Here is a 27,647-nt window from a genome sequence, read left to right as displayed (position 1 = left end):
AGAAACACTGAGCCTGCTTGCTGTCAGATCGTTTTTTTGTTGCTGGGAGGTCTTGGGAATGTGAAGGAAATCCCAGCCAGCCAGTGTTTGAAGTTGAACATAGATGTTAAAGGTGTCCATAGGTTTTTATAAATAGATTTGACATGCTTTAAGCTTGTTGCCTTGTAAGAACGTGTTGAAAATATCATCTGTGATGTTCTCTTATAGAAAATAAAACCTTGGAGCAACTGTTGATCTAGCAGATCACACTCCATAGCTTCCATCTGCTGCATGTTGTAGTTGTAACTGTAAGCAATGCAAACAAGCAAGGTCAGCTTTCTTTGTAACTGAACACAGGTGTAAACTGGAAGAATTTACTGTAGGGTTATTGAATAGTCACCCAGGATTGACGCGCTACTGAGCAGAAAAGGCTCACACCCATCTTTCAGAACCTTTGCACTCGGAGCGCGGTGGGCGTGTGGTTTAAGTCATTGTCATTGCTGCTGATAATCTTGGGATCTGTCTGGAGGTGGTTCTGGGATCAACAAGCTATTCACAACTTCAGCAGCTGAGCCTTTCAAGCGAGATGCTAAACTGAGGCTTTGATTGCTTTCAAGAATATCTTCCCCCAACCTGTTTTTGTTGTAAACATTTCAACAGACTGGATGGGAACACTAGTGTCGATTGGCCAGTCCTTGGCACTACCAGGAAGGACCTAAGAGTGAGAAATAAAACTGTCTGCCAGAGGCTGCATTACTGAAGTGGTTAGTTCTTTTTGGTCAGTTCTCTCTGAGAGTTTGACCTGAAGGGTGTACAGAGTAGTGCTTTTACCCAACTGGATCAAGGTATGCGAGGCAATTCAACTGACCTTAATGTTGTTCTCTGATTTGTAGAACATTGCCAGCCAAGAGATATTTTTTTTTTAAAAAGTGCCTTGTTTATGAAAACCAACATCTCTAATTGTTAACTGCATGTGTCTGGTTATTTTTACAAAAACCTCCAGAGACCTAAACCTTTTAATCAAATATAGCCTTTTATTTATTCATTTTACTTTAAAAAAAATTAAAACAAGCAAGAGAATGAGAACACACACACACACACACACACACACACACACACACACACACACACACACACACACAACCCTTTAAACTGTAGTTTCACCCTCTAATTACCAGCTGTGTAGTTGTGTGTGGAATGCATGTGATTTGAGCAGGAAAGAATGTTGATTTGTATCTGTAATTGTTTTTTTTTTTCTTTGCCTTTACTTTCTTTGTTTCTAATCCAACATTATTGGTTAGAATGCGAGTGGCAGAGCCAGGAAACCAGGGCGGCTGACGTCCTCTCACTGAGCCATGACTCACAGGGTGCTGTGCTGAAATAGTTCGGTGTAGTTTTACATTCCTTATATAGCCTCCTAGCAGAGCCGGGAGAGAGCCTGGAGCGCTTGTGCTGTCACCAGAGCTGAGGAGAGACTGCTTGTTGTGAGGAAGCAGAGGCTCACTGCAGCCCCTCTCGAACTGGTTTAACAGGCTCAGGTTTCAGACTTGCCCATTGGAGAGCTGGTAGGTCTGAATGGGGTTTTGGGGGGTTGTTTGTGAGGGATATGGAGAAGGGTATCCAAGGCATTTAGCACTGGTTCAGTTTGTAATAGCTGGGGAAGCCAATTTGAGAATTGTCCTAGAGTTGCTGAACTTATTACAAACCTGTATTGACAGCATTCTCTCTTGAATCGTGAGTAACGTTTGTATTTGAATGCGGTGCTGCCTCGTTTCCATCAACTTTTGTTCAGCTTTTCTGTTTGCTGGAGGTGCATCTGATTGTCAGACTCCGGGAAAGTTTTAGCTGAGTTTTGGTTTGGAATCGTGCGACGCTGTAGTCTGCTGTCCTCTTTCGTGTACCGACAAGACATTTGTACATTTTGATCGTATAGCATGATGAAACGCAATTCACTGCTCCACTGCTTAGGTACTCTCTGGTATTCAACAAGGGCAGAATGGAACGGAGCTTGGAAGTAAATTCACTTCCAATTTTAAGTTTTATATTTCATCCACTTTGTAGAAACAGATATGACTGAGAACATAAGACATGAATTGATTGTCGTTTTGGTTTACAGTAAATAGCTTGTGAGACTTTACCTTGCTGTGTCCTCTCAAACTTCCTGTATACTGCACTGGGCAGAGAAAAAAACACTGAGCATTGACTCTTACTAAAGCTCTATTGATAACTTAATGTCTTTCCAATGAAAATAACTTGATTCTTCGTGGTCTTTTTTTTAGCTTTTCACTGCTCTTGTTTTAATGACTGTATTGTGACTAGTTTGTTTGGGGGCAGGGGGGGGGCGACTCACTTTCGTACAAAGTGGAGAAAAGGGATTTAAATACAATACACAAACATTGAGACGGCTTCCAGCGAAAACCACATGCGTCCGTCTCCTCTAATTGACTCTCTGTTCATTTTGAATTTACCCCAGTACACGGAGTTTCCAGGTGCAAGCCCTTGTGTTAATCACGTGTGGCCCCCGCTATAGACAGTCATGTTGTATGGTCCATCGTGGCTCTCTGAAGACTCCCATTCTGGCACTGGTGGAAAGTGCATGTTTCCTGTAGCTTCAGTTCACACCTGAAGAATGCCAGCAATGTGAATGAGTGGTTTCTCTGTCGCATTCAGGAGATCCTGGTTTCATTTCAAGTTAGACCACTAGCTCAGCGGTCTTGGTCTGTGACCTTGGGCTCTGCTGTGAAATCCGCGACTGGAAGTGAGGTGTTGGGTTTCAGCAGGGTTAAAACACGCTCTGCATCTTGTTAGGTTTGATTTGTGCCGTGAGCTACAGTAATCTACATGCAAGTGTATTCGAGGGAGTTGCAGAGCAGTTGGCATCCTTGGAGACTTTCACTCCGCACTTTCTGTTGTCATAAGAAACCAAATGTTAAAAGCAAATGTGTACTCTGCTTGGGGAAAGCTAATGTAACCGATTTTGCTTTGCAAAGCTACAGCTGTGCTCGTAAAACAGCAGTGTGCTTTAATGTAATGTATTAATGAAGACACAGATTTCTCTGGCGTAAGAAATGTAGAACACTGTTCCTGCTGATTAGAAATGTGGGACAGGCAGGTCCATGTTCGCAGCCGAGCTGCAGTTCTGACTGGCAGAAAGAACACTGACTGCATGATAATCGGTATGAATTAATTTATTTTTGTAAGTGACCCTTGTTAGGGTTAAACCATTGGGTGAAATACGAACCCTCCATGAGCTCTGAGCTATTCTGGATGCCAGATGTGGCTACAGATGGGACCAAGGTCTCCTCTGGGTTTCCTTTCTTTTAAAGTGGGTTCTGAGTCCTCCCAGCTAGCTTGTATGATTTTGAAAAACATATTCCTAGGCTGTAAATACAATTGTACCAGCTAACCCAACATTAACACCGGAATTTACCAGAACATTTCTTTGTTGAAATGGTGGGGGGGTGGGGAGGGGGGTGTTCCTCCTCTTGGAAATGAGATGGCCAGTAATCATCTGATGCAGCCGGTTTCACGGACCCAAATTAATCCTGGATGACGTTGCTTCGTTCAAGATTGGTGCGAAACCAGCCCCCGCACTGAACAATACTAATAACAGTAGCAAGTGATTCATTGTCTGTTTTGTGTGTGCTTTGTTGTGCAGAAGAAGCAGCAGCAGCAGCATGGATGTCTACACTGTGACTCTTGAGGGACCGGCTCCCTGGGGATTCAGACTGCAAGGAGGGAAGGATTTCAGCATGCCACTCACAGTCTCGCGGGTAAGAGGGCACACCGCAGCAGAGCTACCTGCAGTGCTATGGAAAATCCTGGAGCTGTTGTCATATTAGCCTTTGAATACCCAGGTGGAAACATTTTAGAGATTACGCACTTTCAGTTAGCAGTATTTTTATTTTTTTTAATTAATCCGAAAATGAAAGAACATTAGTTTTATAACAACTTGGTTTCAAAAGTTCTTATTTTATAAAATCCACATTTCGATTTGTATGCAGTAGTTTTTGCCATGACTACAGGGGTAATGCCATTGTGCATTAAATCATTTTGTACTGATAAGATAGGAAGGTGTGCATACTTGCACAAGGCCAGACTGATCCATCTAGACTGACAAGAAGCAACTCCGATAATGAAGGACCATTCTATAGCAGGTTTAATAGGTATAATGAAGTAAATAAAATACCTATTACAGAAATTAATTAACCACTCTTATTTTTATAGTAGAAAGAATGTAGAGTTAATGTCTGATTTCAGATTTCATTTATGTATTAGTGTCTTTTTCATACAGTGGTGTATAAATTCTGTTACAAGAACGAATACATCAGGACAGGGCCTGCAGTTCAGTCTGGGCTGCTAGCTGTTCATCTGTGCCTTGCCCACAACCACCCACCACACCCACCCAACATGCTGCTACAACCTTTTTAGGTAATAAGTGATTTGTAAACATAGTTTGAACCATCACAGGGAAATTAAACGCTTTTCCAAAACGGAGGGGTCATGCTGTGCAAATAAATCATTGTTTGGTGCCTGGAGTCTGTTTGTCCTGAGATAGTCGCCATAGCAACACTCCTTTAGCTCTGTTCATTTCACCTGGAGCTTGCTGGAATTCCAGCTCTCCTGCCTTGATCCTCGTTTTTTATTGCTGCAGTTTGACTGATGTTAACAAGCCTTCAAGAGAGGCCCTGATTTATGATCCCTCATCCTGGATTAGGCTGTAATCTCCATGACTACCTGTAAAGTAGCCTTCGGGGATCTGACTGCCATATTCGGGAGCAACACATGAGTGTCAGGGCGCTGATCTACAGTCGGTGTGTCAGGTTAATGTTTTTCGTATTGAGAGAGGGGGGAGGGGGAGCATTCACATTATGAAACAGGCGTGCTTGATAATATGTAGAGGGTGGGGGGAGAAACACAAATCCAGGGAATCAGAAGAAAGCTTAATGGTATCTATATGATTCCTTTACCTGCCTGGAAATCCGGGTTCACACAGATTTCTGGAAAGCCCGGTCTGTTTCAGATCTAACTTTAGTCATCCCTACAGTCCCGCTCCCCTTTGCTGCTGCTGCAGAGTTTCACAGGCAGCAGATCTCCACAAATGGAAATGCTGCATTACATTCTACTCCAGAACCTTGTGCTGTTCTCCTTATAGGTCGAAAGCATAGCTGAAGGAATTGCAGCCCAATAGCTATAAATGCCTGCATAACCCGCCCTCCCCCACTTGGCATTTTCCTGCCCTTATTTGTACGGCTTTCCAAATGTTAAGGTGCATGGCTGCAGCATCCAAGGGGAGCTGGCAGCCGCTGGGTGTGCTTCAGCATGTGTTAATAAATCATGAACTCGATAAAGGAGTTGTTGCGCTCTGCTTGCCTGCAGTATATGGGCTTGTCTGTAAATATTAGGAAAAACCTGATGTGTGAAAGTTAGGTTCTGTTAGACTTACCAAAGCACAATTTATTTAAGCCTTTCCAGCTGTGGGGTGGGGGGGGGAAGCTATTTGTATATAAGTAATTTATTTTTTTTTTTTTTTTTAATTAAACCACTGGGTCCCACTGCTTCCCAGTCCCTCGCTTTAAACACTAGGTCACACTGTCTCCCAGTCCGCTGCTGTACCCACTGAGTCAGGCCCTGTTTCATGGTCTGTATTTCTATGTAGGGACCTCCCAAAGCAGTTTTAGTCTTGTGTGAAGTACAAGAGAATGGGGGTGAGGGCTAATTCAATTCCATGTTTGCACAAATGAAGTAAAATAAATGCAAACAGATTCCCTGCTGGCGCGAAGCAAGATGCAGCTTATTTGGCAGAGGTCTGGTGAAACTCAGATGGGAGAGGAGGAGGTGCAATGAGATCACCTCACACTTGCTAGTATAGGATACATATTCAGGGATGACATCAGCTGAGCTCTATTCATTGCACTTGGATTATTATTATTATTATTTAGGGAAAACCATATGTGCACTAGAAAACTTAATTCATGTGCAGATGAGCTAACCCTAGCTTTAGGGCAATAACCTTGGTTTTGATGGCCGCACTCACAGGATGACCCCCGGGGGCCTGCAGTACCTATAGCCATGTTGTGAGGATTGTGACCCCTGATAAGGTAACTATCATTTGCATACTTACAATGTAGCCCAGTTTACAATCTTTGGCAGCTTTTACTCAACCTTAAAAACTTAGAACGGAAGTGTCGTTTGGCTCCTTGCAATACAGAAACGGGTAACAGGCGCTAAGGAAGTGCCCAGCCAAACAGTAGGTAATGCTGCTAATGTTATTAAGCAAACAAGGTGGGCCCTTGATAATCCCAGATCTGTCTGGAATGATGACAGATCTGGGTTTCTGTCAAGTTGATTTATTTCATGGGATTTTTATTATGTTCCCACGACTGGGAACTGTTCACACTTGAGTCACACAGGTCGATGTTGCAGAAGAGCGGTGTGCTGAAACATCCTTCTAAGAAATTGAAAGCCAAACAGATTACATTAGCTGCTCAGACCTGTCGGGGAGAGGAAGTGTTCAGTGCTAGCAGTGCCAGCAACGAAACTGAAGCCTTGTGTAATTGAACGGCTCAGGTATTGCAAAAGTACCCACTAACTCTGTGTGTGTGAGTGAGAGACTGCACCAAAGATTCCCAGAGTAAAAGCGGGTAGGTTTGTGTTAACATGTCCAGACACAACCCCACAAACTACCTTTTGATCCTTGCTAGAAAAGCAAATGGGACTTGGCAGCCGTCCCAAAATGGAACAATTGTGTGTCAGATTTGAGTCTGTACCAGGCAGAGGGGAGTCCATTCAGCTGCACCAGCGCTTGCTCATTTGAGTCGAAAGGCTGGGTGCTTCATTATTCATGGTCTTCCGTGTGCTCTGTCCACACAGCCGAACTACTGCAAAAGTAACTGTATAAGGGGGCTTTCAGTTTAGCACTACTATCTCATTCGGCCAGTGCAGATAGGGCGGTGCCTTTCTGGTCAGTAGGGTAGCCTTGTTTAGTATTTAGTACAGTGTTACATAAACAATATGTTCCCTTGGATCCTCACCAGCTGGATTCCTGGTGTGAACATGAGTATTCCTCCTGGGATTAAGCACTGTCCTGGCACGGTTCCTCCTCTGAGCTGCCGAGAGGCTGCCTGACGGGTGAGGTGTGTGTGGGCCAGGGGGCGTGTTTGAGCAGGAAGCGCCCTCCTCTGGTTTAAACTGATCATTCCTCAGGTTGCATCCCCTTCACCTGCTGTCTCTCTAGGAAAGAGCATGCTTTTCAGCTCTTCAGCTCATAGGTCCACTTGTACATTATGATCCATAACTGTTAAACACTGCGTTTAGGATATGAGCTGTTTAGGTTTTGCATGTATCTACCCATTTCCACACCTGCAAACTGTTAATCAGCTACATAATGCATCGTCTCTGCACAGAAGCTGTGAGTTCTGGATCATCCATCCAATATTTCTCAGGTTACAGATCTGCAGTGTTTACGGTCACATGCTGGTTGTGGCAAGTGTAAATCATCTTTGCACTGGCATTTGAATATGACCTTGCTGTGTTACCAACCCCCCACCCCCCAAAAGTGATTCTGAACTGCACACAGTTTTTATGTTTATTTATAGAAATTTATGGGCTTTGTCTGCAAGTGTATGCATGCACATGTAAAAGGCTTGACCTGTGTGTTTGTGTACACGCTGAGGGCGAGTAATGTTGTATCTGAGTGTGCACAGTGTCAGCAATGACTTCACTCGACCGAATTAAAACAGCGCTGCTTTGAGCTGCTGTCATGCAGTATAAGCTTGTACCTGTCAGAGGAATGTTGTTACACAGCTGTTGGGCGACTGCTAACATTCTCTCTCACTGCAGGTGTTCTCGTTAGTAGGCCTGTGCTGGTGTTCGCTGGCTTGGTAGGACGCGAGCTATCGGATTAACCTGCCTGTCCCTGTATCAGCACTCTGTCACATTTCTCCCCGATTTAGGATTTATGGCCTTTTTGCGTCAGTTGTAGAGAAATAAGAAACGGAGCTGCTGATTGCAAACATGTTCCCTTGGAGTTTGCACATGTGCTGAAACGTGCGTCCAGTACGTCTTTGCTGTGCCAGAACCTAGGAGGCACCTCCAGGGGGAGCGCAGTATTCTGTTGCAGGTTCAAACTCCAGACTCGAATGGAAGGTGAGAAAGGACCCTTCAGTTACTGCTGTTAGACCTCAGTTTCAGCAGTTCAGTGATGGACTAGCCACTAGTCCTCCATCCAGTTCCGAGGTTTAAGTGCGTTGTTAAAATGCCTTTACTGACGCAAGTGGGCCCATGCTAAATATGGTTAGCTGTTGTTTTTAACCTCAAATGATTCCTGCATTCTTTCAGTGGGTAATTTTAATTTAAGGTGGGGCTAATTGCTTGCTGGATAACTCCTGCAATAACCCTGATCAGATCAGAGCGTGTTTAACGGGGGACTCTGTTGCTGCCACTTGCTTTTTATTATCATTTATATCTGAAAGGCACGGTGTAGTAACAGACAATGTGCATGCAGAATATTGCTATTATCTTCAATCTAGTATTGCAGTTCTGTATGTCCTCATTCCACAAAGGAACGTATTTCTTTACTTTCCTAGTCCCTATTACTGTGTTTTTTTGTTTTGTTTTCTCATGCAGTCTCTTGCCAGTTACTAAAGTACAGTATTTAATCAATCCCTGTTTTTTGAGATGATGGTTTTGTAATGTTCTAGTGCAACTTCATGCCTTTAAAAAGCTACCCTAAGAGATCTATTGCGAGTATATTCTGCTGGTTTTATTTATTGATAATCCCTGTCTTGGTTACTTCGTGGTTGTTGCTCAAACTGCAGGGTTTGCTATGTAGCGTACTAAAGGTACACATTGCTGTTTAATACAAGAATACATTGACGTGGCAGTATTAAATTACCTGTTGTTGGATTCCTACTTCATCAGTATCTGACACTGCTGTTGTCATTTGATGATGGTCCCTAACCAATTGGCACAAGACCTCGCTGCTCTGTCATTTGTTGACCGTCCCTAGCCCTGTGGTGTTGCCGTTATTTCTATCCTCCTGAAGCCCTGACCTCAGCACTTGGATGCCATGTACCCGAGCGATGGAACAGCTGTGAGGCGCAGCACGGATCGGACTCGGGTGTTCCCGTCTCTCACACTGGGAGGTTCAATGCCCTACTCAAAACACCACAACATGGCATCAGCTTTTTATAGTGCCTTTCACTACAGCATTACCTCTTGATCAACAGAAACAACACAACAGACCTCCGACCCCATAAGGGTGTCTCAATTGCCAAAACCACTAGGACAGTGAACGGCTTGTTCCTGAGGGAAGAGTTCAATCTTCTCATCTGTTAAGGGCTCCCAAAATGTGTTTTTAAAAATGCAAGGTTATGGCTTGCTACAAGAACTTTTTTAAATTGGTCTAATTTAAAACAGAACATGATGTTTTTTTAAATTTATTTAACAGCAGCAATCTTGAAAACCCATAAAACATTCATAAATTTCAGAAGTTCTGCATTAGCGTTCACGCCATAACAAGCAGCAGTTGGTTGGCTTTGCTAGTAATGGCAAATATAATTAGCAAAACAAACTGTTTGTCAGCAATACATTTCAACAAATTACTAGCATGGTTAAAGGGTATTTATTTTCAAAACCACCAGCTGTAAAAACAACTCCCAAAACACAGTCGGCAGCAACAGCATGGTAAACAATACATGAAGTGCTGTACAACGACTGTGCTGCTGGGCTCGCCGTAACTCGACAGGGAATGTCCCGCTGGCTTGGTGCCTCTTACACAGCTAGTGGATGTGTGACTAGGATCACATGATCAGCTGGCAGTCCTGCCTGTTGGATCTGTAGCGTAAGACTGACCAATATGGAAAATCAATGTTTAAATATCTTTTAAAAGTTTTATATTTGAAAACGGAAGTCGCTGTGTTTCATTTTATACAGCTCTATGGAAGCATTAACTAGGCTTGGTCATTTTCTATTTATTTATTTATTTATTTATTTTTGTGCTTTTTCTTGACCATAATTGTTGCTTTCCTGCTGTCCACTGCTGTGGTGAAGCAACTGTTTAACGGGCTCGTGAAGCATCTGAATTGGGCTCCAGAGACGAAAGGGGTTGCAGGTCACTGGCGTATCCAGGCTTGTACAGCCTCCTTGGAAGAGTCCAGTCACTGAGCTGCGATGAGAGAACGTCTAAGTGAAGTAAAATTCAAAGGGCTTCAAAGCAGAGAGCCTGCTTGCTACCACAGACACTTTACCCAAGACCAGCTGCAGGGTCAGGGGGATCAGAGTGTCCTGGGTTCAGTTTCCAGTCAAGGTTGAATCAGCCCTGACACAGAGCAAGGTACCGGGTCCATGCATAGTCTAGTATTAAATTAGGGTACAACTTTTGAACCTTCCTGCAATTCCATTTTTACACATGCCACTTGTAGTAGAAGATGTAGTATAATGTCTTCTAGAAACTGAAGGGCAGCTGGTTTTCTCTGACCTCAGTGAAGTTGCTGTTTGACATTGTAAATAGGCAAACTTTGAATGAGACAACTCTAAATGCCATTGTTCATCATTCATGAACCGTTTGTTGGACTGCACACGTGACGCACACGTCTGTTAGGAGGCTGTGTGGTCTAGTGGTTGAAGACCAGGGCTTGTAACCAGGAGGTCCCCGGTTAAAATCCCGGCTCAACCACTGACTGTGTGATCCTGAGCAAGTCACTTAACCTCCTTGTGCTCAGCCTTTCAGGTGAGACTTTGTAAGTGACTCGGATGCATAGTTCACACACCCTAATCTATGTTGCTAAATAAACAAATATAATGTAAAGAAAGTATCCTGATTTCATGGATAAACAACAAATCTTTACACCCCTAGTGTGATTGAGGTGGTGCCTCGTTTCCAGTTCTCAGGCATTCTGTAAAGACAGTAGGGCAGGCAGTATGCTGCTGAATCCCTCTGAAGATTAAAGATGGCATTTTGATACTGCAAGGCTTAAGTTTTCATGATTTTAAATTGTTTTTGCATGCGTCTTCTGGGATCATTTTAAGGCTGCTGTGGCAAAAATGCATTAAAAGGTTCGTTAATAATATTTTTACTGGCCAGTAAACTGGAGCTGCAGGGAAACCCCAGTGGAGAATGTGTGAGAGAATGGGAGAAGAACTAGCATTGCTGCCTGTGAAGGGAAAGGGGAGGGGGAAATGTACCAAAAACTAAAGACCAGAAAAATGGGCCAAAAGAACCCTTTATTTGCAGTGACTATTGGAGGGCATGGAACATGTATAATGAGAATCATGTTAGATGCTGAGCAGAGTACAGTATACATGCATACGTACATACGTGCATATGGACTCTATAAACCAGAAGCCATTCAAAATGCATTCCTAGACATTTGTACAGTATGCTGCAGTGTGCTCACTGACCGGATACCCTGTGTTGTCTGTTGCAGCTCACCCCCGGCGGGAAGGCCGTGCAGGCTAACGTTGGCGTGGGAGACTGGGTGGTGTCCATCGACGGTGCCAATACAGAGAGCATGACCCATGTGGAGGCACAGAACAAGATCCGAGCATGCACTGGCAACCTGACACTCTCCCTGAGCAGGTACTGTACACCCGCCAGTCTGTCTCTGTCGCTTGATCCTTACTTACGACCTTCATGGTTTCTTTCTTCTCCTGCTTCTCTCTGTCTGCCCATTATGCTCCATAAATGAGTGATAATCAAAGCTCTGTAAGTCAGAGAACACAAGAGGGGTGCCAGCGATCGCTGCCTTGGTGCTGAAAAGACGTTTTCAAATAGATTAAGTCAGAGGTGTTCAATCACGGTCCTGAAGGGTCATTCCACTCCAGCTTTAACAGGTAAAGTGAGGTGTGTGGATAGTTTTTAATTGGTTCAATGAAATCAATCTAGAACAGGGTTGGAACAAAGACCAGGAGTGGAAGGGATGACTTTGGACATCTGGTTTGAAAGCCTTGGTTAGCACACCTTTAATTTGCAGAGAGATTTGAGTCTGAGGTGTGTTTTGCAGTTTAAAAAACCCTGTGTGGAATGGTGAAGTGCTAGCCCTCCCTTGGAGTGCAGAGATGGAGGGGAGTTGGGTGAATTTGGGGAATTGTAAAAGGTTTGCTGAATTTGTTCACTAAAACAGAGCATAGTGTACAGGCTTGAAATAAATGTACACAAAGAAAAAGGGGGGGGTGGGGGGCAGGTCTGTGAAACTGCTGACTGTTTTGGCAAGCATGAGGGAGAGAACGACCTCCTTGAAAAGTATTCGGCAGGGAACAATGTTTTGCCTGTCCCAGATGGACTTTAAATGCTGGAGGAAAACTCTCAAGTCAGAGATGAACGAGAAATAAAATCATCACATCAGTTGGAATGTAGTGGACAGTCTCCCTCCCTCACATCAAACTACATAGTCAAGATTTGCTATTTTTTCATACAGATGTTTTAGCCGCTTTCTCTGCTTTTGTCCTGAGCCAGCACTGCAGATTACAAGCTGTAATAGATGCCTCAAATGAACATTATAATGGCTGATTTCACAAGCTCTCTTTTACTACTAATCTAGTTATTGCTACCTTTGGTAAGGTTATTTTTATTTTTTTTTATTTACAGTAGCGAATAACTGTGCCAGGAAAAGTCATTTTAAAGAGAATGTAATGCCAATGCCTCCCTTTTCCAAGAGGTTTATTAAACTTTCCTTGACAATGTTGGGGCACCACAGCCTGTGAAAGGAATGCGGTTCTACGAAGACCCAGGAGCGAGACACTAATACAGTCCTGGATGATGATGTCATCTGATTGAGGGGATGTTTCCAATAAGAGATGGACATCCATGCACTTGAAGTGCAATTTATCATTAACATGGCCAAACAGTGAACCTTGAACTAACTTGGTGGTGGTTATTTTATATATATAATATACACTTTATTTTTATAATGGAAGAAACCAAAATCAGACTACCATTTGCATCCCTAGCGATTGGTAACTTGCTGTTTTGTTGATTGCAAGTCTCCCTGTGGTAAAACTGTCCTTATGTTAAAATTCTCTTTAGATAATGGTGCTCGGTGATGACTGCCAACATGTCAAACACACAGCCAGTGCTTATCCAGCGCAGCAGCTTGGTTCCTCTGGAAGGCTGTCAGTTTGTAGGATATATATCTTTGTGTCTTTTTTTAAATGTTCTAAAGCGAGGCGGCTCGAGTTAAATATAATTCAGTTGAACTCGCGGAGGGTAAAGACCAGTAGAAGCTAATAAAATAACTAGACTTCAAAAGGCTGAAACGCAGAGCTGTCTCCTCCTCAGAAACCTCAGGAGAATCCCTTGCTGGGATCAGAACGGTTAAGGGATCAAAGCTTTTCTTTATTAACATCTATGGGCTTTGCACTGCAGCCAAGGGCTTGTGAGCTGTGAGACAGTGTCTGCTTGAGTACAGAATATTAATTCACCTCTTGCCACAATATCAAAGTACCAGAGCTGACTGTGTTCAGATGATGACCAGTGAGGGCGGACTGGGAGGCAGTATATCCTTGTGGAGTGGGGGGTGGGTGTAAGAGTGTCTAGTGGTACAAGGTGAGGGACTGGGAGGGAGGCTGTGGCCTCCACTGGTTTGATAGAAGGGTCCGGGGGCAGTGTAGCTCTGTGCACTACCTTACTTTTTTTTTTATTTATTTATCTTTTTTATTCTGCAAGGGAGCTTTGTGTTTCTTGGGTAGGGTGTTTTTGTCTTCTCTGAGCCAGTCTGTATATATACCTTCACCTCAAATTTAAATATACCCCTGTCTGCAGAGACTGACCACCGAGCATAACGCTGGAGGTTTTAAAAAACAAAATACAAAATGAAAAAGAAAGTAACAAAAGGTTAATTGCAATTGTGTTTCTCGAGTATGAGCGGGACTGTTTTCCTTGGCAGTGCAGATTTCTGTTCTGGTGAAACTCCAAGTGCTTGCACGACAACTGGCAGGGGAGATGCGATGCTGTACTGTAACACTGCTCCAAACTGCTGATATTCAGAAACTGAAGCATATACAGAGTATTCCACATGCTGATTATGACATCACCACATTCTCTTAAACAGGCGAAGCCCTGCGGAACACTTGAGTCCAGTTCAGAATCCTGCTTGTGGGGTAACCCTAGCAATGAAGACGTGCACAGATGCATGCAAAGTACATAGATGGTTATTGGACACAGTATCGGTTTGTACTGGCAAAACTATTTGGAAGCATTCGTAAAATAATCTTCAGTCTCGTCTCTGACGTGGATTGGCTTAGCACCGCACTGAAATAACATTAGCAACATCAATGATGGAGCACATTATATCCACCAGAGCCTGTGAAGGAAAGTGGCAACAAATTTCCATCTAATCAAATAGTGTGTTTTTTTTTTTTGTTTGTTTGATGAAATGCCAACATTGAAAATTAGTTGGCAGGAATCAATGTCGATAACAAAGCCAACAAACACACAGAAATCTGGAAAGGACAGATTCATTTTAACAGTGCAAGATTGCCACTGTGCCCGACTATACAAGGAGTCCTGCTTTACACAAGCCTGTAGCAACACTGGAAGAAAGTAATAAAGGTAAGCCAGGATTCCCACAAGAGTTCAGCAGTTACCAAGAGTTTTTATAGCCTGGTTTTATTTGTCCCGTGAAAAAAACAAAAAAATGAACCCTTGATTTTTATATAGTTATCTGGTATGACATCCCTAATGTAATTTATTAATCCAGTTTGGTCTAGACTAGTGAATCAGTATTTAAACCCAAGCACACCCAGACTGGTCCCTTGCTGCAGGCACGTGCTAAGAGGTTAATATCCTGAGTGTGATGGAAGATTGTAGGGAGTTATTTCAGCTTGTAGCAGGATGAACGGCCCATTGTCTGCTTCCTGTTTATAAGAGGCTGGCTGCCAGAGGAGATTCCCGCTGCAGGGTAGCGTTCAACACACTGGCCTGGCACGACACGACAGGCACTGGACAGGTAGCTTGGAGTCACCCCACCTCTCCTAGTGATAAGATAGGGTTGTTGTCTTTACAAGCGCCACTTGAATAAATTGTCTCCCTCTTCCTCGTATATATATTCTTGAAATGGACATACACACAGCTATACTAAGTTATTAGACCACAGAGCTACAAGACAAAAAAAGTGACATTTACCCAAGAAAATTTACAACGAAGGATGTGAAATTGTACTTGACTGCAACAATATTTAGTTTGGCAGAAGCTTAAAACAAAAACAGCAATGGTGCAATGAGTCTGTGTGAGAAGATTACATATTCATTCTCGTCTATCTCCTATCTCGTTCGTGGACATATATATGTGTGTGTGTGTGTGTGTATATATATATATGTGTTTCGCTGGATAGATTTATCAAAATGAAAGCATTTAAAATGGTTTCCTCCCCATCTCTTGAGTTTTGGACCCCCCCCCCCCCCCCGGTCTGGGGTCTCAGGGCTCCAGCCTCTCAACTCCTTCCTGGGTGGGATGGGATTAGGATTTATTTTATTTTTGTTCTCGTTTTTTGACAAGCTGGCCTTCCTCTGTACCTTGGACCTCAAACGTGAGTTCAGAATAATCCCCCAAACTAATCTACATTAATTGCTCAAAGATGTTGGTAATTGAAAAAATATTTCAGATTTTGTTTGCTTGACGTGTTTTGTGAAAAGTTCAGCGATGCTTGAGAGATCTAAATAACTTGCAACTGTTCGGTCCAATGAACACTTGTTGGCAAAATGCTGGAAAATTGCCACATTCTACAGGGGGGGGGGGGAATAAACAAGTACATCCTTATAAAACCTTGTGCACAGTTTCGATTGCGTCTGGTGCGGTTTTGCAAAGTGTCATGACTTCACCAACGTCCTAGTTTACACTGTACAGGCAGTCATGTCATGTAAATGACATACATGTACGACATGCTTTGCTATGTGGTATATTTTAACTGCCTGGCTCATGTCACTTTGCTGTTTATGCAGTAAGTGAGAGGTGCTAAATGCTTATTAAGCAAATGATCTTGTTTAATATACCTGTAATTGATTAGTATTTGACCAGGCATCTCTGTAGGGAGGTTGAAAATGTGTAGATAGCTCCCAGCACACCAAGCTGAGAGCAGAGTTGATTTGAGCCAGTCTGGCTGACCCTGCGTGGAATCGCAGCCCTGAAAAAAGTGCATAGATCTGGAGTGCTGTGCACCACAGGACACGTTTTCATACCGTCTGGTTTAGGTCTAAGTAAATACATGATGTGTTTTCATAAAGCTTATTACCTCGTCCCAAGGAGATCCCTGTGCTGTCCCATTGGAATGTTCTGATGTAATTTGGGTTTTGTGTGTGTGTGTCCCACCCCCTCCCCTGGATTCTAATTCAGCCAGTCAATTCACCACCCTCTTCACGCTACTTCAATTATGCACAGCCATCTCAAGTTAAAAAAAAAAATATTATATAATATATATATATATATCTATATATATATATATATATATATATATATATATATATATATATATATATATATATAAAAAAAATATATTTTTTTTTTTTTTTTTTGTGAATGGCAGTTGTGCATTGTTTCAACACATGTTGAACCTACTTTTTCTAGGTAGTGTGGATCAGGTATGAATGATCTGGAGGACACATTTATCATGAAATGGATTTTGTTGTACTCTGGGCAAAGGTTAGTGACACACTTGATCCCAGTACCCCAGGGGTGCAGGACTCCCTCGTGGCACCTGGAGAATCCATAATGGCTTTTTCTTTTCTTTTTCTTGCAGAGCTGTCATTTCACCTGGGTCTAATCAGAAGGTAAGAAAATGATTTTGTGAGCACTGCTTTAACTTTTAAAAGCATTAAATGACTTCCCAGAAGGCAGTCGCAGAACATTTAACTCTCCCATATACAGCAGAAACAGCAGTTAAAACAATTTCCAGATGTGTTGGAGCTCCATCTTGTGGGGATTCGCTGCTATTGACAGCAAACCCTTTTCTAAGTGTTTTCCAAAGAAATGTAAAAAAAAAAAAAAAGTGGGTCCTCTCTTGCTGTGGCAGTGAGGTTCTGGAAGGTTTGCATGCAGTGTTCTAGAACCCTCCTGTGCCTGCCTGCCTGCCTGCATGCCTGGACTGACACACTCACTGACTGGGCAGTGTTTCAAGTTAAATATTTATAGAGTAGCTGGGTGTGTGCACAACACAGAGGAGACTGAGGGAGCAAGAGAGGGATTTTTAATTAATTTTTATTTATTCATTTATTTATCGTGGGTCTGACCTTAATTACATTTAGTTATTTAAATTTATTCAAATGTAAAAAATGGACGCATGCAAGTGAATCTGGGCCGAAATGTCTGGTCTTCCTGTCTCTAACTGCACGTTACTTACTGTGGTTGGTTTTGCTGTATGTTGTGTGTTTGTTTCTCACTCAGGACTCGCTTGCCGCTGGTTTGCCTCAGCCCAAGTATTCGTTTGCTCCCAGCATGTCTCTTAATAAGATGGCCCGTCCCTTTGGTGCCGGGGAACGCTCTGGCAACTCGAAATCCGGGCCGGTCACCAAACCAGTGTCTTATGTCCCCGCGGCGGTGAAATTGAACCCCAGCTCCCAGGGTCCTGTCAGTGTGCTGCAGCAACACAATGGGTAGGTCAATGGGCACTTTGTTCACCGGAAGCTGCTGTCTTAGCTGGGTTTCTGTGAACAGGCAAGACTGATGTGTCAGGGGTCTGTTTGTTTCAGTGACTGCTTACGTTTAGCACAGTGTGTTTCATTTAAGAAGGAAATGTCCTTGGGGGGTCCTCATCCTCCTTGATTTACAGAGCAAAATAATCCTAAGGGTGTTGCAGGCTTTATTATTTTCACCTTTCTTTGGAAGAGTAGATTTACCTGCAGTGCCAAGTTTGACTTGTGTGATCCACACATCCAGAAGTCCTTTCGAAATGGACATAGTTTCTAGGACTTCTGATAAAAAAACGTTAAACTACACCCCGTCCCGATACGAATAAAAATATCGGTGTATAACCAATAAACACCGGAACCCCCCCACCCCCAAAATAAATTACGCTGGGCAATGTCCCTCCTTCCTGACTTGGGTCTATCATTGATTTGTTCTGAATGCTTTAAACCCGCTCCAACTATTACGTGGCAGCACATTCCAACATTTCTATTGTTCGCAGGATTTTAAGCTGTATTACAGTTAAGATGTGGAGGATTAAAAACAGAATTGAAATTGTGGCAGAATGTAAAAATAATGCCTAAATGCAAAAACCCCATGTGCCCGAGACAATGAGGGTTTCATTGTGGAATACAGAAGGCAAAGAAGGTACAACTTAAGTGTGCAAGTTGTCGCGTTACTACTATACATATTTTAACATTTAAAAAAAAAAAAAGCATTGTGGAAAGTAACTGAAAACAATAATTTTATACAGTATATAAAAAGCGAACACCCCAAAAAAACGTGATTTACATGATTTACACTCTAATAGCTATGAGCACCGAAAAAATTTAATGAATAAAAACCGAAACACAGAAGCTCTATATATAACCCTACCTGCCTGTCTCGTGGTGCGGATGCTTTAGTTTGCTAGCACTAGTTTCTCTTTGGGGTAGAGGATTTATGGGAACTACTGTGAGGGTATTGCAGTGCCTTGCGTTAAACCAGAGGTTGTTGCATTGATGTCTACTTGGTGCTGCCCATATTTTGTTACCTGCATCATGGTGTGTTTTTGCCACTGTTGCTCTCTAACCTCCAGAGAGCGAGCGGATCGCTGTTCAGAGTGTACAGTCTGATACCACATTTGATTCTCCTCTACCTCCTCTCCACTTGTGGAGTTTCTTTATTCCATTATTGTGTCATGTCTGTACAATACACACAAACGCTGTTCTGTGCCAGTGGAAGTGCCGCTGTTATAACCGTGTTCAAATCCGTAAACAGAAATCCGAGAACTTCGTGTGCGGCATTCCTTAAAGAGACAGGGCTGCAGTGCCACAGTTGGGTGCGTTTGGCATGGCACTTCAATGCCCTGTCCTCTGCGTGGTGCCGACAGGAAAGGGTTAAACGTGAGGTAAGGTTGCTGCCAATGTGCTGAAGCTGTTTTTAGTCACCCCCCCCCCCTCCACACACTTTTTTCCTCATTCCCCTTTGAAATGTGCTGATGGCTCAGGACTGCTTTTACGGCAACCAACGGTGCTGGATTACCTCACGGCCTTACTAGGAGACACAGGAGCAGAAGTATCCTGAGCTAAATCTGTCCAGAGCGGTCCAGTTACAGGCAGGGCTCCTGGGTTACACAGCCTCTCAGGCCAGGTGGAAACTGCTGCCATACAGAACCTCTCATCTGGGCATTTGAAACCTCCCCCTTCCTTATTACACTTTGCGTAAAGATCAGGGGAGGGCTGGAGGCAGGGCAGTCTCTCTCTTGACGGGTGAAAAGAAGAAATAGAATTGATTTTATATATCAAAGCCGTGCGTTTGGACAAGGTTGAGTTATGCAGATCAATGGTACAGTTTCATCGCATTAAAACTAAATGAAAGCTAACTCAGTCAGTAAAATCTCAGGACTAAGTAGCCATGCTTGCCACTAATGTCTTGTCATATTGCTTCAAGCATGTTCTGCTTTCCTGCATCAAAAAAGCAACCTTGCTGTCTTCATGTGTTTTAATGCATACATCTTTTATTAACTGATCTCCTCTTCTCTCCCTCTCTCTCTCTCTCTCTCTCTCTCTCACATATCCCTGCAGATGGAGTCTCTTGACAAGTCAGTAATCCTTTTCTGTCATTTTGCAATTATTAATTTTTTAAATTTATTTTTTAACCTGCTTGTTATTGATGGTTACATTTCTCCTCCAGGGATAGCAAATTGAATTTGTTGTTCGTCTCTTTTGCAGTTTATCACTTTCTGCAGGGGTGCCTTTGTTGCAATGCTGTCAGGACTGGAGAACTGAATGATTCTTTTTCATTTACTCAAATATTGTTTGCCTATCTTTCTACCATTCTTTTTTTTTTCCTTCAACACTCACGTCGCTGCTGAAATTGGGAGGTATATTCCCTATCCCTTGCTTGGGTGCAAACATGTAGCTTAATGGACTCCTTTTGTTTTGGTCCATGTGCTGGTGGGTGACTCGGATTCAAGGAATCCTTAAACACTCAGCCGTGGGGTGGAGAACGGCCAGGGTCCTGCAGCATGTTGTATATCTAGAGCACAGTAGATCCAGAACACTCTGGATCAAGACTGACTGGGTGACCCAAGGATCAGTGGTCCCCAGAGGATAATTTTATAGCCTTTTAAACACACTGCAGCGTAGATTTGTTTTCTAGCACCATTACAAGGTTGAACCCTGTTGCAGTGCCAGCCGCCTCATTGTCCTGCTCTCTTTCTCTGTCTGTCTCGCTCTCTTTCTCTTCAGTGCCTTCATCAGTACCTCCAAGGGGCAGCACTCCCTGCTCTCTGAAGGCACATTCTTTGACGAGCTCTACCCAGAGTCCAAGTAAGAGCAGGGTACCCGCCAGGCCAACCTGGTGCTGCTCTAGTCTTGCTAACAGCCAGCTTTCTCAGAATAACCCGTTTTCAGCTGTGGATTGGGGAGCAGCACTGTGAGCTTCAATGCATTAGGTGTGAGGTCTGATTCAGACCTGATTTGTGAGCTGCAAAGGTCTTGATGTTTCTGTGAAAAATTGGATTGTGGTTGCACCATTTGAATGGAGGAGCGTGTGATGGGCATTTATCAGAAATGGACTCAATCTTAACGGATCTCCTGAATATCTCCGCCTTTGCTGGGCCTGCTTGAAATGCACTTTCATTTGAGTTTGCAAAGCTGAACCAGATCAGATGTTGAAGTTGCTTCCCCATTTTAATCTCCCTCCTGGGTGCAAGGTTAAGCTGATTAACTATACATGTTAAAAATTGAAATAAATGAAGTCTTCAGTGAATCAATTCAGTTTCCATGACTGTGGAGGAGAGACCTCCTTTAAAGCACTGGTGACATGTATCACACTTGAGAAGCCCTGTAGTAGGGTTGCAATGGTTCAGAGCAGTTTGAGTCTGAAAAACATGTGAAAGGTTTACCTGATACAGTACATGGTGCTGAGCTGCTCTTCACTAGCCTTTTAGTTCTCTCTCCTGCTGTGTCTTGTTTTTCTCTTTTATAACACCACAGTGATTTATAATAAGTTCAAACCCATTCCCTGTGCTCGGACCAAAAGCCATCCTGACCTTCCTCTGGAGTTCAGTACAAAATCCAGGATGTCTTTAGTGCATGCATTGCAAACCAAGCCAGTGTGTATCAAGGGGCCAGACCAAGTCCTGCAGTTCGGTATAGGCAAGGGTTGGTCCTTTACCACCCAGCCTTTTGAGGGCAACCCTTGGTTGGGACAGGAGGGGCTACCCACAGTCACCCGGTGCCTTTTAAATGAATCCCAGACTGCTCATCCCCACTTGATTAGGAAGTGCAGTGGTGACTAATGGAACCAGACAAGTTAGTACTCATTTCCAGCAGCTGCCTTTGAGCACAGGGACCAGGCTTTACCTCACAAGAACCAAGTGTTGGCATGGAGAACACAGCAGCTTTAATGTTTTAGTACCCCCCCACATTGTGTTTATGATGGGGATTGTGACGTGCATTCCTTTGTGTGTTGCATGCAGCTAATCGGAGGGCACATGATCTAGTTTAGATGTTCCTCATTGGTTAGGAGTCATGCATGGGTAATATTAGGGTTACAGCACCCTCTGCTGTTGCTTCACTGGAATCTGCATTTGTAGAAAAATGACAGTGGATTTTTCTGCAGCATGCTTTGTGTGCGTTTGTCGGGAGTGGTAATTTAGCTTTTTACAGAATGTGGATATGGTTTGGTATGTGACATTGGCTTGAACTTTTCCTATGGTTTTATGCCTGTTCACTAACACTTTTTTTACCCAGAATTTTTCAAGTGAAATTAAAAGCACTTGACAGTTTGTAAGGTTCACATAGAACATGCGATTTCCATTAGCAAGCTGAAATGATTAATTCATCACCAGAGGCTCCAGAAGATTAGTGTCACTTCCAGACTGTCACAGGGGGCTCATTCAAAACTAGTTTCAGCAGCAAGTTATTTAGAAGGCTAGCATTTTTTTTTTTTTTTTTTTTTTTTTTTAATTATCATTTTTTGACGTTTTGTTTAATTGTTGCATAGGCTGTTCTCGATTTGTTACTGCAGTAAGGAGGGAACATCAAGTTAGCCCTACCCTGAGCCTGTTCAGTGTGTGTGTGTGTGTGTGTATGTGTGTGTTTTGAGAGAGATGGAAGCATTAACCTCTACCCCTCCTCCTCTCCACCACACATCCACCTGAAGGCACTCCCTGCGGATGGACCAGGTGCAGTGCAATTTGTCCAACGACTCTAGCAAAAAGAGGCTGATGGAGGATACACAGGACTGGCAGCCACGCACTGGCACCACCCAGTCCCGGTCCTTCCGAATGCTTGCCCAGCTCACAGGCACAGAGTTCAGTAAGTCGGGCAGAGGAGACTGGGGCGGTCACTGCTGTTTTGGTAAAGGCAGGGGGTGGGGAGGAGAGGCTTGAGCAAGACTTGCACTCTAGACTATACCCACGAGTGCGCTCCAAAAGAGGGACCGTGTTTTTATAATGGACTGGCTGCTGTAATTGCAGCGGTAGGCTGTGTGTCTGGCACATTGGAGGAGAGTTTTCTCAGGGCTTTGTTGCTTACTAGCATACCATAATGTGAAAAATAAATTTCATAACATTTCATAACATTGCAATTCATTCACTGCAGTAAGGAAACAAAGTTATGCGGTTATTATAAAATAGTACATCCAAGATTCTGCTGCCCCTCCTTGCCTGGGGTGATGAAATGGAAATAAACTTGGGGTGCTAATCCAATCGGGAGACTGCTGTGTACTCTCCAGACACATCCACGATGTTTTAGACAGAACTAGCTCTTTTTTAAAAAATTTTTAGCCATTCTGTAATGCAACCTTTTGAATAAAAGAATGAAGGTCGTGTTAGATGGCCTGTTACAATACCAGAATATCTTGGTCTATAGATCACACTTTTTGAAATTGTGGTACTGAGGTTTATGCAGCGTTTGTGCTGGGCTGTGGAGTGGAGCAGAGTCTGGATTTAGTTTAGTCAGGCTGATTTAAACTTGTGTTTTGGGGGATGCTGACGCATGTCTCTCCTCTCTCTTGGCCCTCAGTGCAGGATCCTGATGATGAGAACCTAAAAAGGTCCCGGTAAGCCGCGTGTATGTGTGCGTGTGTGTGCTTGTGTTCAACCGTTCATACCCGTCCGACTTGGAAGTGTGCTTTAGATTCAGTTGGATAGATTTGGCTGTTAAGGGTGGGCTAAAGCCTTTTGTTAAATTAAACTAACATTGTTGGATATTTGTGTGGAATCATAACCTATTATCTAGAAAACAGTAGTTTTGTTGTATCATTAAATCCTAAAACACTTCTGTGTTTTTAATGAAACCCATCAGTTGCTATTGGAGGTAATAGAGCTGGTCTGGGCATTCATTGCTTTTGGGCATACTGCTCCGTGTGGATGGTAGAACGAACCTTTCACCCAGTTGCATGCTAGAGTGTGGTAGACCTGTCTTTTGTTGTGTGTCCAGATGGAGATTTCGTTACTTGCATATAAAGAACTGCAGATTTCTGTAACACTTTTCTCTTTCTGCCTTTTATTTCTGTTTCTTTTTAATACTGTCCCTTTTTTCTTGTCCTTTTTTTTTTCTTTCTGTGCTCACCTTCCAGGGAAAAATTCCTCACTGAAATCAAGAGCCCACGTTATGCCCGGCTTCGTGACTGGCACCACGAGCGCTCTGCCCGCTCCCTCAATATCTAAACCAGGGCGCCGCACATTGACAACCACAGAACAAAAACACATCTAACAAAATGAATTAAATGCAATAAAACATAGTAAAAACCAGGAGAGGATTGCAGATTCACCCTAGCCTAGCTCACCAGGCAAAGCAGACACCTGAATACCGGCTCATCGACAAATACAAGGAAATGTGATGAATACCCTTGTCAAGCAGATCTGCATCCCAGTGTAATGCACACCTGTGATGAGTGCTGTAGGGCAGTAAGCTATAATAAAGAGAGAGCTTTTTATGCGTCTATGTTGTTTTTCTCTTCTGATTTCCTGTGGACACCTTTCCTGTTTTTACTCTCTGTATTCTAAACAGTTTAGTTTTGATGTTTCATTGCTGGTTTTTCATCCTTGTGTTCTCCTTTTGGAAGACTAACTTTGTTTTTGATGCTCTTTTCTGCATTTACACATAACATGAACTATTTACAAAACTCCTGGATTGTTGACAGCTTGGTTTATTATTTATTTATTTAATGTATTCACTGTAGTGATTAAAGTCCTATTTCTTACTGGGATGCCTGCGACTACACACTTGCCTTGTACAGTAAACTAAGATTGATTGATTTGTTTGCTTATTTGTACCAATAAACATGTTGCCAGGTGAAGCCTTGGAGATTCCTGTGTGTTCACAGTGCTTGTGGAAACCAGAAGCAGCAGCATCCTGTCCTCAGATGCACTGTAGCAAAACAAGACTTTGAATACACTGACACGTGTCTTAAAAAGGGCAAAGAATATGGATCTAATGAGCTGTTCTTAGTATTGCATTATCACAGGGCTCAATCTGCAGGGGACCCTCTGTATCCTTCCACTAATCAAAGGGTCTCCTTATTTGACTGGCACTGTTGTGGGTATGGTTGTCTGACTTGCAGAGCGGACTTCCAAATCAACAGGAAAATTAATACTGATTTTCATGTAAAACAGTTCCGTATTTAATTTGTAAAGCTTGGTGCTTTTCATCAGAGGCACTGGGATTATACCATCGAGATCCCGCATTGCAAACAGTCTTTTTGTAGTTTTAATTAAAACACAATTAGATTGATTTGAATGGTGAAGCGTTTCCCGAGTTGCTTTTCTAGCACTGGCTGCTTTACATTCCCTAAAGGTACTGTAGTTTCAAATGCAGTCACGCACGCTTTCCCCTACCTCAAGATGATCTCAAGCTCTGTGTGCATATGGGGAGGGGGGAATATAGACAATTTGAATGCAAATAGACAGCACTCTGGCCCTTGGTCATATTGCATCTTTCTGCTTGAAAATCTTGACAAGGGCTTAGTACAAGATACAACACAGAAACAGAATTTAGTATTGTCCAGAGACCTCTTAAGTGTGGCTTTGCCTGATGGGAGATGGGATAAGAACTTTAATGAGCAAGTTAATGAAGCTCTCAGTCCACTTCAGTGGCTAATGTAGCTGCAATAGGCATGTGTCGTGGTGGGGGTGGAGGTACAATTAGAGATGAACCAGGCAGGCAATCTCCTTCTCTTTAAGCTGCAATCTGGAAAATAGTAGGCAAGAGAATTTAGAATTGCGTGTGCAGATCGATCCTGGAGACTAAGGCAGCCTTGTTCACAGACCAGGTACAGCTACTTCCCCTCTGCCCATCAATGTGCCTCAGCCCTGCCCTGGATGGGAATCCCACGCCTAGGGTAAGGGAGGGTTCTACTGGTAATAACTGGTCCTGTTTGAGACTCCACATGGTTGTTGGCCAGTAAGTCATTGGTTGCTGTACTATAGGCGGAATGAATAGAGGTTTTTGTGGACTACGCCTTGTCAAATGTAACGCAGTGCAGCCATCTGCCAGGTTAAAGCTCAGGTTTACCTCTTAATGTGAAGCTCTTTGTCATGCTGTATTCATGACAAACTTACAGAAATATGGAATGGGGGTTTTCCAAATTCACAACCGCATGCAAATCACTTTTTTTTCTTTCTTTTTTTCACACAAAACTGCATACAGTGTGGCAACTGTGTACCTGCAATGAGGTCATTCTGGCAAAGCAATGTGCGGCTTGTTTGGGAGGGGGAAGCTGGGCTCTGCATGTGTTTAGGTTTACTGCGGATTTCAGAAACAAATCAATTGCAAACTGGCACTGAAAAGCGAGCAGAGCCTTCTATCAAACTGTAACTTTGCATGTGCCAGAAGGAGAATGAAAGCAATTGTACATAACCAACCACATTTATTTTCAAATCTGCAGTAATGTGGAAATATCACCTGACAAGTAGGAGCAGGTTTGTGCTTCTGAGAAGTGCAGTGTTCCGTGGCTTTATTTGACAATAAACCAGCCACAGGTACACGTGAGGACTGAAACGTGATCCTTAAGAATGGCAGCTGTTCAACATAAACCATGTTTCTTAGGTTTGTGTGCACAGACTAAGTGACAAGCTGTGTTGTGTTATTGTGTGGATGCTGGTGTCAGTGTGAGGTAAGTGCTTTTGCACCTCGATGTACATTTTTATACAAGTACACACAGTGAATGAAGTTTACTTTAAGCAGGTTGCTGCAAGAAAAGTTTGCTTTGAGGAGGGGAGCCTGTCTGTCAAGAACAGCGAGCTCCACACCAACCAATGCTTAATGAACTGAAGCAGGGTGTAGACTTCCAGTGCCATTTGATTTCTGACATTGTGATAGATTCGACAGTTTAATTATCAGCCACTGTGTTGGTCTTTGATTTTTCTGTACTAGACAGGAAACTTGATGGATGATGATAATTGGTGTGATAATTTATTAGTGCTCCCTTGTTGCCTGATTTAGCTGGTGTTTTACAGTACAATATAAAGCCATTGGTGGCACACAAAGTGATACTTTTTGGTTTTTATTCACAGCCACGAAGTGAATCAGCCTGCTGCCAAGACGGCAACCACTGCGGCAGCTGTTGATAAACCCCATGGCGGTCTGGGTAAGAGGCACTGACAGACAAATCTGCCCGGATATATTCTCCTTTTAGAAATGAACAGCGAGACGCGGCAAGACGTGCATTACAAGAGATCAATAACATATCTACTCTGTTTGCACAAGACACAGCTACCCCTCACAGGCTTATTGAAGTGAGATCATTACTGCAAGCAGCAGAATGCAAAACACAAGATCTCTGTGTATGTGAATTGTCCATGATGTACAGCTGGTTTCACTGAATCGGAGTCACAGACACTAATCGTGGACAACCTTACTTAAAGTAATATCATAAATTGAAAACACTCGATAACAATTCTAAGGTAAAACTAAGAAATGTGTACACTTTTATCTTCTAGTCAGTCCCAGATTGGTGCTGATCAGGGTTTATGAAACTGGCTCGTAGCCTTTTTGTACACACATTATCTAATGCTGTTTATATGGACATTTCAATGTAAAAAAATAAAAATAAATGAAATAGTCTGTTCATCTGAAAAACTTGTACTGGGCATAAACAATAGGATTCAAACCCCTTTGAACCCCACACGAGACCTTTCCAAGCCCTACCTAATATCTACATGCCCCCTCCCTACAGCCAGAGCTCCCGCTCCTTCCTCAACCCCCTCATATCGCCCTCCTTGGATAACGGACCCAGGCTTCGCTGACCGCTACCGTCCCGACAAGACCAGCACAGTGCTGACCCAGCACAGCCAGCCCGCCCAGCCCACGCCAGTGCAGAACCGCAGCTCCATCATGCAGGCAGCACAGCAGGCTCCCGAAGGCAGTGGAAGGACCCCGGTGTGTGGGCAGTGCAACAAGATCATCAGGTATGGCCCTCAGGCAAGCCAATCTGTAGAGATCCAAGGGACTGGTGTGTGTCATAAGTCTCCATTCTATATATAGATAGATATAGATAGCTCTAGATAGATATAGATATATAGAATGTGTCTCCATTCAGTATTGTAGTAAAATCA

The 27,647-nt window shown here is 43.2% G+C and overlaps 1 protein-coding gene across 8 annotated transcripts in view; it reads left to right on the top strand.

Moving 5' to 3' along the window:
- The first annotated feature begins 1,395 nt into the window (after window positions 1-1,395).
- pdlim7 (PDZ and LIM domain 7) overlaps window positions 1,396-27,647 on the top strand; it is a 31,258-nt gene continuing 5,006 nt past the window's right edge. The window contains exons 1-10 of one of the 8 annotated variants that reach the window (XM_041223453.1): window positions 1,397-1,544; window positions 3,638-3,752; window positions 11,409-11,560; window positions 16,713-16,743; window positions 19,663-19,679; window positions 20,329-20,409; window positions 22,250-22,404; window positions 23,113-23,149; window positions 26,607-26,680; window positions 27,269-27,500. In XM_041223453.1, coding sequence (XP_041079387.1) covers window positions 3,657-3,752; window positions 11,409-11,560; window positions 16,713-16,743; window positions 19,663-19,679; window positions 20,329-20,409; window positions 22,250-22,404; window positions 23,113-23,149; window positions 26,607-26,680; window positions 27,269-27,500 — 875 coding nt within the window. In that variant the 5' untranslated portion in view covers window positions 1,397-1,544; window positions 3,638-3,656. Of the gene's footprint in view, window positions 1,545-1,624; window positions 1,714-3,637; window positions 3,753-11,408; window positions 11,561-16,712; window positions 16,744-17,356; window positions 17,566-19,662; window positions 19,680-20,328; window positions 20,410-22,249; window positions 22,405-23,112; window positions 23,150-26,606; window positions 26,681-27,268; window positions 27,501-27,647 lie in introns of those variants that run through there. The other 7 variants (XM_041223450.1, XM_041223454.1, XM_041223448.1 and 4 more) reach the window with 7 other exon arrangements.

The sequence above is a fragment of the Polyodon spathula genome, chromosome 22, assembly GCF_017654505.1.
Source record: "Polyodon spathula isolate WHYD16114869_AA chromosome 22, ASM1765450v1, whole genome shotgun sequence".
NCBI classification, from domain to species: Eukaryota; Metazoa; Chordata; class Actinopteri; order Acipenseriformes; family Polyodontidae; genus Polyodon; species Polyodon spathula.
This window is presented reverse-complemented; position numbering and strand designations above follow the sequence as displayed.